This window comes from Pyrus communis, chromosome 12, assembly GCF_041283825.1.
Source record: "Pyrus communis isolate YQ-2024b chromosome 12, ASM4128382v1, whole genome shotgun sequence".
Taxonomy (NCBI): domain Eukaryota; kingdom Viridiplantae; phylum Streptophyta; class Magnoliopsida; order Rosales; family Rosaceae; genus Pyrus; species Pyrus communis.
Genome location: NC_142576.1, coordinates 3,229,119 through 3,239,749, shown reverse-complemented (window position 1 = coordinate 3,239,749; position 10,631 = coordinate 3,229,119). Strand labels below are relative to the sequence as shown.

At 37.0% G+C, this 10,631-nt stretch overlaps 2 protein-coding genes across 12 annotated transcripts; both read right to left on the bottom strand.

Annotated features, from left to right (window-relative positions):
- Nucleotides 1-281: 281 nt before the first annotated feature.
- LOC137746294 (uncharacterized) lies at nt 282-3,027 on the bottom strand. 2 transcript variants are annotated; one of them, XM_088680990.1, is made up of 4 exons: nt 2,547-3,027; nt 2,111-2,453; nt 1,944-2,019; nt 282-1,687 (listed from the first exon to the last, which is right to left on the bottom strand). In XM_088680990.1, exons 2-4 carry the CDS (start codon nt 2,183-2,185, stop codon nt 528-530), a joined length of 1,311 nt encoding a protein of 436 aa, XP_088537116.1. In that variant the 5' UTR covers nt 2,186-2,453; nt 2,547-3,027; the 3' UTR covers nt 282-527. The 2 variants fall into 2 exon arrangements, with proteins under 2 accessions (XP_088537116.1, XP_068342472.2); XM_068486371.2 differs by having other exon boundaries at nt 2,111-3,027.
- Nucleotides 3,028-4,442: 1,415 nt separating this feature from the next.
- Nucleotides 4,443-10,578, bottom strand: LOC137715581 (uncharacterized). 10 transcript variants are annotated; one of them, XM_088680861.1, is made up of 11 exons: nt 10,013-10,578; nt 9,575-9,651; nt 9,084-9,185; nt 8,691-8,752; nt 8,356-8,408; nt 7,885-7,938; nt 7,350-7,492; nt 6,993-7,078; nt 6,037-6,094; nt 5,389-5,464; nt 4,443-4,533 (listed from the first exon to the last, which is right to left on the bottom strand). In XM_088680861.1, the coding sequence occupies exons 1-3, from the start codon at nt 10,202-10,204 to the stop codon at nt 9,122-9,124; spliced, it is 333 nt and encodes a 110-aa protein (XP_088536987.1). In that variant the 5' UTR covers nt 10,205-10,578; the 3' UTR covers nt 4,443-4,533; nt 5,389-5,464; nt 6,037-6,094; nt 6,993-7,078; nt 7,350-7,492; nt 7,885-7,938; nt 8,356-8,408; nt 8,691-8,752; nt 9,084-9,121. The 10 variants fall into 10 exon arrangements, with proteins under 10 accessions (XP_088536987.1, XP_088536986.1, XP_088536988.1 ...); XM_088680860.1 differs by having other exon boundaries at nt 8,691-8,762; nt 9,085-9,185; XM_088680862.1 differs by having other exon boundaries at nt 5,389-5,461; nt 8,691-8,762; nt 9,085-9,185.
- Nucleotides 10,579-10,631: the final 53 nt, after the last annotated feature.

The following is a 10,631-nucleotide window of genomic DNA, read 5'->3' as shown; positions in this document are numbered from 1 at the left end:
CTTTATATTGAATGTAATTCTTCTTTGGCATTGCATTTTCTTTCAAACGAACCTTCAAAGATGCCTTGACGTTTATCAGTTGATTGGACAAATTATTGTACCATTCTCTCTTCCATATATATTCGTTTTTCTCACATTGGGCAAAATTTTTGTCTGCCTTTTACAGTTGCAGCTTTTGCTCATAATCTTTCAGAGCTTTCAAACTTTTGTTTATCTTAGGAGTTGCATTAATTGATTTTTGTTTCTAATAATTTTCTACTTCTTGTTAGAGTATGACTTCATATCTCCTGTAATTTATTGCATCTTTATTTTATTTTTTTTCTTTCCATATATTCACAATAATGTATATTTCCGTGATAGGATACTGAAGTGAAAGTAATATTGTTGTTTTAATTAACAACCCATTTATCCTTTCCCAGTAACCCACTACAAGAGTCTTCTCCAAAAGCACTTGTACAAGTAGTATAACACTTTCAACACCATGCTGTCAGAACGCTGCCAGAATGCTGCCGCTGCCACACAATGCTTCACATAATGCTGCACCCGTTCGGATTCTCGTCGCTGAACAGCACGAAGGAATCGGACTGCTGTGGCGAATTATACTCCGGCAGCGACGGGTAATACTGCGGATACGAGTCCGAATGATAGGACCTGAGCTCACTCTCAGCTGCCACACTTTGAGACGCATAAGTGTAAGAGTGTGCGTGAGGTAGTGGGGCAGCATACTGGGATGCACCGTAGCTCCTGGCGGGGTAGGCCGTATTGAAGTTCATAGCTTGGAGGGGAAGCCCGTTGTAGTTCTGCCTGGGGTACTGGTACTCATAGATCTGCTGATGTGGAGCCATGTGATTGGCTGGAGCTGGTGCTGAAGCCGGAGCCGGAGCAAGAGCTGGAGCAAAATTAGGGCCTTGAGTACCAGATGGAAGCCCCTGAGGCATAGGAGGCCCACGTGGTACATTACCATGATTTGGTGGTGATCCAGTGCGTGGAGGAGCAGCATCACCACATTGTTCAACCTCATCTGAATCATCAGGATTGGCCTTCCCACTTGGCCCCTTCTTGTTCTTCTTAGTTCCACTGCTATTAGCGCCGCCGCTGCCGTGGCCGCCGCCTCCACTTTTATCAACCTCACAATTACTGTCATCTTCATCGTCATCCCCACCAAAACACTTCTCCGCCGCAGCCGGCTGTTCAGACATGTTCACAGGCTTCCCCTGCTTCACCACCTCAACCTTCACCTCTTTACCCTTTCCACCGCCCCCGGATTTCGCCGGTACACCACCCCCCTCATTCACTTTCACAGCATTAACCCCCTCAGCGGTCTTACTCCCACCCGCGCCACTACCACCTTTATTTTTCTTCTTACCACGATTATCCTGAACTTGAACAACTTCAGCCTCAACCGTCTCCCTTTCATCATCACCACTACCGCCGCCTCCAGTTCCGCCATGGTTGCCGTCCTCGGACCCTTGGGTATCTTCGCCTTGCTGTTTCTCCTTATTCTTCTCCTTATTTTTCTTCTTGTCATTTGAATTATTGCTGTTGTTAGCCTTCTGACAAGGCCACATCTCTGCATATTTCCCTCCCTTAGCCAGTTTCCTGATCAAAATCTCCGGCTCCACGTTTCCAGTCACTGTAACTTTGTTTTCCTTTCCGATGTTCCCGTCAAACTCTGTTTTGTAAACCCCTGAAAACCCACCAAAAAAAATCATCAAAAAATTAATAAAAATCACATATATTTTAAATTAAAGCAATAAAAGCACAATAAAAATCAAAACCCATGTTGAAAAAATTGAGAAATTTGAGCTGAAGTGTAAGTCTGTAACTGAAAAAGTTGATGATACGAGACATGCAAATCAGAAACCATCGAATCAGTAAGAACCGTACGATTAAAAACTATAAAAATAGGTTAATAACATCAGAGGGATTTTTAAGGTTTTTACCATCGATTTTTTTCAAGATTTTTGCGACCTTTTTCTTGCAGCCTTCACAGTGGATAGGGACTTTCAAAACCCAAATCTGCAAAACAGAAAAGAAGCTAGAAAAATCTGGAAGTTGAAACCTTTTTCTGAAAAATAACAAAGCTGGTGTTCTTAGAATTTCTAATTACCTTGTAGTTGAGAGGGGGTTGGGAAACTTCTTCACTTCCTTTCGGTTGTTCTGGTTTAGCTTCAGCTGTAGGCATTGGACAGAATCAGAAAGAGTAAGCAACTCTTGGTTTTTTGAGAGAGATCTCTTGGTTTTTGGAGAGAGAGAGAGAGAGAGAGAGGGGAGAGAGAGGGGTGGGGTGGGGGTTTGCAATGAGTGTGGCAACTGATAATGCTTCAGAAGGAAGTGACGGGGATTTATGATGGAGGGAAAGATCTAGTAGCTGAGGGGGAATTGAGTCGCACAGTGGAAATTACAGTGTGATCCCTTGAAGTTGGTGCTCGGTGCGAGTCGGTGGGGTGTCACTGTAATTTTAAAATTTTTAAACTTTTTTGGTCGAATTTAATTTTTTAAGAAAAGTACTTGGATACTGATTAGTCAGTAACCAATTTACTCACCATAACATGTGGCCAAATAAAATTACAACACCTGTTTATTTATACTTTCTCACATCACCGTAACCAAACACAAACTTTTCTCTTAAACCTGTGGCCAAACACAACCTTTCTTCTTCCTCCCTGCCAACGCTTCAGACCTCAGACTCCTTTTCGTCTCTCCTCCGTGAAGGCACACATACTCCTTCCTGCAAGCTTTCCGTCGATTATAGCCCGAATATTTCCACCAGCCCCTCTCCGCGGCAAATCGAGGGTCAGGTGCTGGTTTGGTCGGGATTTGCAGACGCAGGTGTCGGATTTTCAGAGGAAGAGAGATGAGGGAGAAGGTTGGGTGGAGACGACGAGGGTGGATTCGACGGAGGAGGTTGGAGGAGAAGGCTGCGATGGGATCGACGAAGGGCTTCGAGTTTGAAGATTTGCCAAGGCAGGGGTAATGGTAGGAGAAAGGCAGGTGTTTGGTTGTCAACATAGCAAAAGGTTTGGGAAAATACTAAAGAGACAGGTGTTATAATCTTATTGGGTCACAAATTATAGTGAGTATAATAGGTACTGACTAGTTAGTACTTGTCCATTTTTTAATACCAAATCATATTACTTGTCATTGAAATGAGGAAGGTTCAGAATAATAAAACATTCAATGTTCTTACCAAATCTTTCTTTTTTGCAATTAAAACTTTAATCAGATATTAAGAATGGAGTGATTTGGCTCGGTTGCGAAGATTCTATCATTGGGTCTTGGTTTTTGGGGAGAATTATCTGAACCATCATGCTGGACTGGAGATAACTAGCAAAAATCATCATTAACCCAAGTTACACTTTTTGGTGCCAATGATGGAGGTCAATTGCATGCTTTTTTCTTCTGGGTAGAAACTTGATTCTCCATGGCCATTGGCAAAGTGTCCTACAAAATTTTGTGTTAATTAGGTTATGGGTTTTAACTTCTTTTCATACAACACGCGCGATAGAATAGAGATACAGTTTAGTATAATTTTATAGTGAAATGTTTCTTGATGATCTAGCTTCTAAGAGTAGGGTGGATTATATATATAAAACATGACTGTCAATGTGATATTGTTATAATCTTTCACGTGTTGGTGTCACAATGTGTTTTAACATATACATAACCACCATGACAGGTTTGAGACCAAGTTATATCGACGTTCTTGTTTCATGCAAGTCTTTCTTCTTAAAGAGATTATACATTATTATCAGAGTTATCTCTCGATTACAGCAAACTCGTTAGATTTGGAGAGAAACTTACATTAAACGTATTTATTGTCATGTAGCGTCTCGATTAAAAAATGCAATGTCATGAGAAGATAAATTCACACATAATATTTTACTATTGGATTGATCAGATATCACGGTAACAGTAAACTCTTTACATATAAGTCATTATCTCATATTTTAGTGGTCCATTGGTTAGCTTGAAGAAAAGGATACTATTTTTTTACAAACAAATAAATAAAACAAGAAGCTTTTTAACATGAATTGCTTAATTTGGTACCTATGGGCTGTAGGAACAACTTTCCAATTAGAAGGCACCGAGAATGCCTTTTAAATCTGCTTTTCCAAAACATTTGTTTAGAGTTAACGAGAAAATATGCCCGCGCGTTGCTGCGGGACTTGAATGTATTAGGCGCAATAGGCATGAATAGTTTCTACACAAAGCAACTAAAAAGACATGGCACCTAAGAATCAAAGAACAATTGGGACATCTTACTCATATGTGAGTCTCAATCCCTATTGAACAAAAGTACTATTTCTTCTTCAAATTGAATCGACATCATTGATCAAGCAATTAAACATTCCTACTGGCAAATAATTGACCCAAGAGTTAGAGCAGATATATAGTGACTGGAAAAATACAAAGTGAGCACCAATGATACCGCACCAGTACAATGATACTGCACCAGTACAAAGAGCATCACTCATCAGCTAATCTAGCTTGAAATGATAGGGAAAGAACCTTGACTAAGATCTTCAATCACTGAGACAGCCCAAATGAATAGGGAAAAACACAATTAATAAACACGGGGACAAAGAACCTGAGAAGCAGAAACAAACTTCTATGCACAAAAAATTTGTGCAAGTAAACAAACATCCAGTTGTACTGAGACTTGAATGATCCATGTTTAATAATATAACTTAAACCCAACCATGAATTTACAAAAAAATTAGGTAGAATTATTAACATAACTCAGAAAAAAAAAAAGACTCAACTTTGCAATTAAATTTCTTACATAACTTAAACCCGACAAATTTAACTAATTAGATTCATCCACAAAATAGATTTTAACATAACCTCAAAGAGTTTCTTCTAACCAAGTAAACCATTACTCAACAAAAAACATGTAGACAAAGCTCTTATCAAAATCATAATATTGTAATGAACAGGAACTTCGCTACACACTTTTCCAAAACGAAGGAAAAATCTACTTTGTAACTTAACTTAATATACGAAACCACCAATTTAGTCACCTAAAATTCATAACCAACAGAGAAAACAACTCCAAATCCTCAGGTTTACACATGTATGAGCCAAAGGTCAAGTTTTTACAAAATACTCATCCCACAATATGAAAAAGCAGATCAAAAAATTTAATTTTTGAACAGAAATAACCCAAAGGTTCAATTTTTACAGACACGGATCATTTTATACACAATAAGCATACATAAAAACATAAAACTTGACAAATTTTCATTAACTTATCAACCAATACAAAGAACTTAGTGGGTCCTGATGAATGAAAAATAATTCAGAATTGTTTTTACATTTTTATTATATTCTAAGTTTTTCACGAAGCCAAATTAAACCAACATGCTTAAAAGAAAAAATTGATACCTATAAGGCTGGAGACTGCTTTCAAGGCCTTTTTATTTTCTCTGTCGTTATGTAAATCCAATTTCACTACCACCTTCTGCAGAAAGAAAACAATTTTCAATTAACAAATTGTTTTGGGAGAGAAATGGAAATTCATTAATACAAATAACAATACCGATTTCTAGGATTTTAGGGTTTTCTGTTACCCTTGCAACTGAAAGCCTAAAAATCCCAGAAAAATGCCAAGAAGCTTAAGCAGAAAAAATCATATTTTCAACAACCAAAACCCAACATCGATTTAATCATAAACGAAAGAAGAAATTAAAATCTAAACAGTCACAAATTAATGAATTGAAAACCCACAAAAAAAAAAAAAAAAAAAAAAAAAACATAAAATAAAAATAGGCAACTGACCTTAAAACAAATATAAATACACAGAACAGAGAAGAATACCCAAAATGAGAGAAAATGAAACAAATATATAGAGAGACAACCATCCCCAAAAACCTGACCTAACTGTACTAAGATATATGGCCAATTAATTGTTCAACCGGTAATGGATTGCTGGATATTCTTAGTTGCCCTTGTAGTTCTTGTTTGTCATATTCGAACACAACTCAGGAAAAATAAATATAAACACAAAGAGGGAAGAAGATATAAGACAATTACCTATTTAGTGAGTTCTTGGACCTATTTAAAGAGTCACTGGAATGAAATGAAGCCAACTCTGCAACAGAGAAACAAACTAAAAGTCAAAATCCAGAAATTCAAGTTTAACTCAAATCAAATATAATAACCAATTAAGTGAAACTTTGCTTGCTATATATGGATATGCATGCTATAAGAAACCATTCATTTGTAGATCATATTGCATCATCAGTATTATACTCATTGTTTCATGTAATCAGCCCACTACATGGGGATAACACAGAAAAGGGAAAGTAGAAAAGTAGAAGACATAATACTTGAGTATTTGGCAGAAATAGTTAGTTTTTGAAAAAAAATTGCTAAACTGTGTTCCAAATTCAATCGTTAGAGTTGTTAAAATTCACTTTCATCTGTACAATTCAAACTTCCACACATGTATTCGTACACTTTACCAATTGTCACACACTGCTAATTGCCAATATAGCAAGATAATGAATTCCGTTAACGAAAAAAAGGATATGCAACTTAACTTACCATGCCAAAGAAGCTCCATAAGAGTTCAAAAATAATACTCACTTAAAACAATGAGTACATTCTAATCCAACAAATACTAAAACAGAATAGTGCCAGCATAATGACTTGGCACGTTAACCTTTAGGACATCTAAAATATCATATAATTTCCAATAGGTCACTATAGATTTTAGGGGCTCATAAACAATTAGCCTAATCTTTTTCTTTCATCTTGGCCTATAAATATTAAAATGCAACCAAATCTTCAACGTCAAAAATGAGAAGATGACTTTGATTTCTTTATAAGAAAAGTCAATAACCTTCCAATTGGCCGATGCTTATCCAATAATCCAAATATATTCGTACTGAATTATGATATGACACCGTAAGTTTCAAGCATTTAAATTAAATTTGTAGTAAAAAGCGTAGGCAAATGAAGAATAATGTTCTCTTCCATATCTCAACCTTATGCTTGCAATGTATCCTTTGCTTCTTTTTTGTCTTCAGCATCTATAGTTGTTTAAGGCAGGTTTTGCGGCGTCTGCATTCACCTATATAGGGTTTAAAATTTTTTAGTCAGAGAGTAAGGAGAAACAAAATGAAATGCTCCAAGGGGTAAACCCCAGCAAGCAATAGAGTATATTTTGAATGCAAAATGGCAATTAGGAGTCATAAGTACCTTAAAAAAATACTTCTGACGCGCAAACAGTCCCATATAAGGGTAAGAAAATTAATAGAGCAGAGAACAAAGTACTCACTATAAACCATTTTAGTTCTTTTAAGAAAAATAAAGCAGGGTTCAAAAAGGATAATGAAGCATACCAGTAGGTTCCCAATATCAGATAATGATTTCTTTCTTGGCCCAAGATTGTCATTTGATTCTGCCGGCTTCTGAACTAAAGCATTCTGAAGTAGCATTGCACCTTAGGAAGCCACTGAGCTATCCTTCTCCACTTCAGTTGTATCTGAGCAGTTCAAAATGCCATCAGCCATCTCTGATTGTGACAACATTCAACTTAATTTGGTTATCATTTATAGCCTAAATCAAACTACAACTTTATCCCGTGAAATCAAGGAAAACTACCTGCGTCCGATTTCATGTCAACATCTCAATTTATATCGCATCCAATTAAACTACTACAACAACATACTGACAAAGTGAACATGGAAATTCATATACCATTTGACAATACCAAATCAAGCAATTTGTAAAGACCAGAAATAGATACTACAAAGCAGAAACCCTATCTCATATGCATTAAAGCGATTAACAAATTCTCGGTGAATCATCATAAAATTAACCCAATTTCTCAATTCCAAAAACAGGAAAGATTAAGAAAGGGTTCTGAGTTCTCACCATAACCAAAATAATCATATTGTTTCAGTTTGAACTCGGGTCAATTTCTGTCATCTGCATTAACAAAAACAATAACTTATGTCAGTGCATTCCACCATAAATCAATTCCTAAAATCAACTGCATATCACAAAGTTACCCAAAAGACACAAAATACTTGAAAATTACTATATTAGCACTCCCTCCACCCCAAAATCAGAAATCTAGAAAATAGAACTTGATAACATTGTACGTAGAAAGCAAGGTATCAATAATTTAGGTGGTTTCCCAGGACAATAATGAGCTTGCAGAGATCATATTCATACATGGATGCACAAACACACAGAGACACTATACAGACCATTTGATGAAAAAAAAAAAAAGAGATGCTCAGAGACTCAACACACACTATTCATAGATCCATGACTTGGAAATTCTCAGATTTGGTTGAAATTAATAAAATAAAATAAAAATTAAGGGATGTGAAAATATACCTCTTATAGTCTGGGCTCTGTTCCCCTGATTCCTTTACCGGCTTGAGGCAAACCTGAGGAGATCGGCGATTAAAGGATAAGAAAACTGGCTGCCATGTTTTAGTTTTTTGATAGAGAGAGTTCAAGAGAAAAAAGAAGAAGGGGATACCCCTTCCCTTCTGAGATCGTCTATAACATCTGAATTACTTAACACCCATACACTATATTTACACAACTACACTAATCAATACTCATAACACATCAATGGTCCAACAATTATGGAGCTCAAAATTTCCATGAGGGCCAATCAAATCATAAATTAAAATGAAAACATGTAAGTAATTAAGAATTATAACTTGCTCAGTCAGCTCCTTCTTGTCACTTCAAGGATTATTCAATTCAACCTGATTCGATCAAACTGCATCACCCAACAAAACAAACAAAAAATAAATTAAAAAAGAAAATCAGGGGAGCTAAATAAATATACACTGACCTACTTTTTGGCTAGAAAACCCAAAAAGAGCAATTAAACAGCAGTGCATAATGACGGAATTTCTATGAAAAAATATGAATGAGTTTTCAATTAATAATTGAGCCCGAAATAAAGAAGGCCTTTCTCACCTTGATGCAGGGCGGATAACAAAAACATTATGTATGGATTAATGTATAATATTTGAGATCCTATATGTTTTTTATTGACTGATGCTTCAACACCAGTCAGCTAATTCATATCACACATCCATACATACCTGAGAACGCTTATTCCCACCGCCATAACGTTGTTGCTTTAGTATGTTTTTTCACTGAGAAGAAAAGGAAAGAGCATCATGAAAAATTTAGTTCCAATATACCTGAGAACAATTCACATGTTATTACCTTAAACAGGAGTTAAAATTACTCACCCTTTTTTTTTTTTTTTTTCATCACACCAAGACAAAACTAAAGGAAGACTTCTAATCCTATAAATTAGCAAATACTCTACTATCCTAAATTCCTAATCCCACGTGACTTCGCTGCCCCACACCTTTGTCCCCTATCTCCCATTAACTAAAAACACTCCCAAATCACATCAGCCAACCATACAACAAAGCCACTGGCCACATCAAATATTAGGCACGATTTAGGTAACCAAATTCAACGAATAGAGTTCGGATAACGAAATGCAAAGAACACGATACATAATTGTAAAATTCAAGAACATGATTCAGAGGATTTGAACTATATTGTGTTGAAAACTTACCGAAGAGCGACGATTCCAGGTCGGTAGCGGTCAGGCTTCTTGACTCCTCCAGTTGTGGGTGCTGATTTTATTGAAGCCTCAAAATTAAAACAATTAGCAACTTAGATCCAATAATCTGATTGTTTTTCGGAAAAAAATAGCTTGCAATTATTGACCTAACACAGATTTTGCAGCATTAATTAAGAGAGAATTATAGTTTTATTTACTTGAGACTAAATCTTTCTTGTTTTGTGGTAATTTGTATAGCAGACAGCCAAACAATATATATAATTATTCAAACAGATTAAGACTCGTAATCAAATCAAATCGTTTCTGGTGCAGCTGCTGAACAATGAAGAGCCGAAGCGTCTCCTGCTTTTGAGTGATAGAAAACTCTGCAGTGACTCGAACAGAGAAATTGAACTATTAATAACAAAGAGTTGGGATCACGACACTCACCAAGACCAGATCAAAGAGAACATTCTGATCAGCTTTGATCTCGTTGATGAAGTCCGACAAACTTCTTGATAGTCTAATCGCCGTTCTTGCCGACGTCGGTGCTATCGCCGTCTCAAAGCTTGACATGCTTCTGGCCGTACTCGATGACTTTGGTGACGATGTGGCCTTGAGGATCTGCTCATCTGGATACATCTGACGCTCCTGCAGGAACGGGAGGAGGGAAAAAATGAAGAAATTTGCGTTTAGGGATCTGGGTTTGTCGTTGAATACTGGAACGATACGAAGAAATTTGGGTTTGCGGCGAGTAGCAGAAACTGATAATGGCCCCCCGTCTGCCCTACAATCCCCTCATCATCGATCCCAATCAGTTCCGACAATTAAGATGACAAAAGTATCCTCCAAACTTTTAATCCGGGCCGTCCGATCCTAACCCTAGATGGGCATTCCTATCATTTGAACACCCAAAGGGCCAGCCTCATCAACAATTGAGGTAAGCCCAGCAAACACAACCCAAAACGAATTAACCCAGCCGCCTTCACCATAGTGGCAATCTTGTAAATAAACTGAAATGTGGTCCAAAACACTGTTCATTTCTACAGTGCAATTTTGCCAGCTTCTT

Coding starts and splice junctions, on each gene's coding strand:
- LOC137746294 (XM_068486371.2), bottom strand. CDS start 2,185: ATGCCTACAGCTGAAGCTAAACCAGAACAACCGAAAGGAAGTGAAGAA. Junction 2,020..2,110: donor AACCCCCTCTCAACTACAAG/GTAATTAGAAAT, acceptor TCTGTTTTGCAG/ATTTGGGTTTTGAAAGTCCC. Junction 1,688..1,943: donor AATCTTGAAAAAAATCGATG/GTAAAAACCTTA, acceptor GTGGGTTTTCAG/GGGTTTACAAAACAGAGTTT.
- LOC137715581 (XM_088680861.1), bottom strand. CDS start 10,204: ATGTATCCAGATGAGCAGATCCTCAAGGCCACATCGTCACCAAAGTCA. Junction 9,652..10,012: donor TTCTCTTTGATCTGGTCTTG/GTGAGTGTCGTG, acceptor TTTAATTTTGAG/GCTTCAATAAAATCAGCACC. Junction 9,186..9,574: donor CCTGGAATCGTCGCTCTTCG/GTAAGTTTTCAA, acceptor AATTGTTCTCAG/GTATATTGGAACTAAATTTT.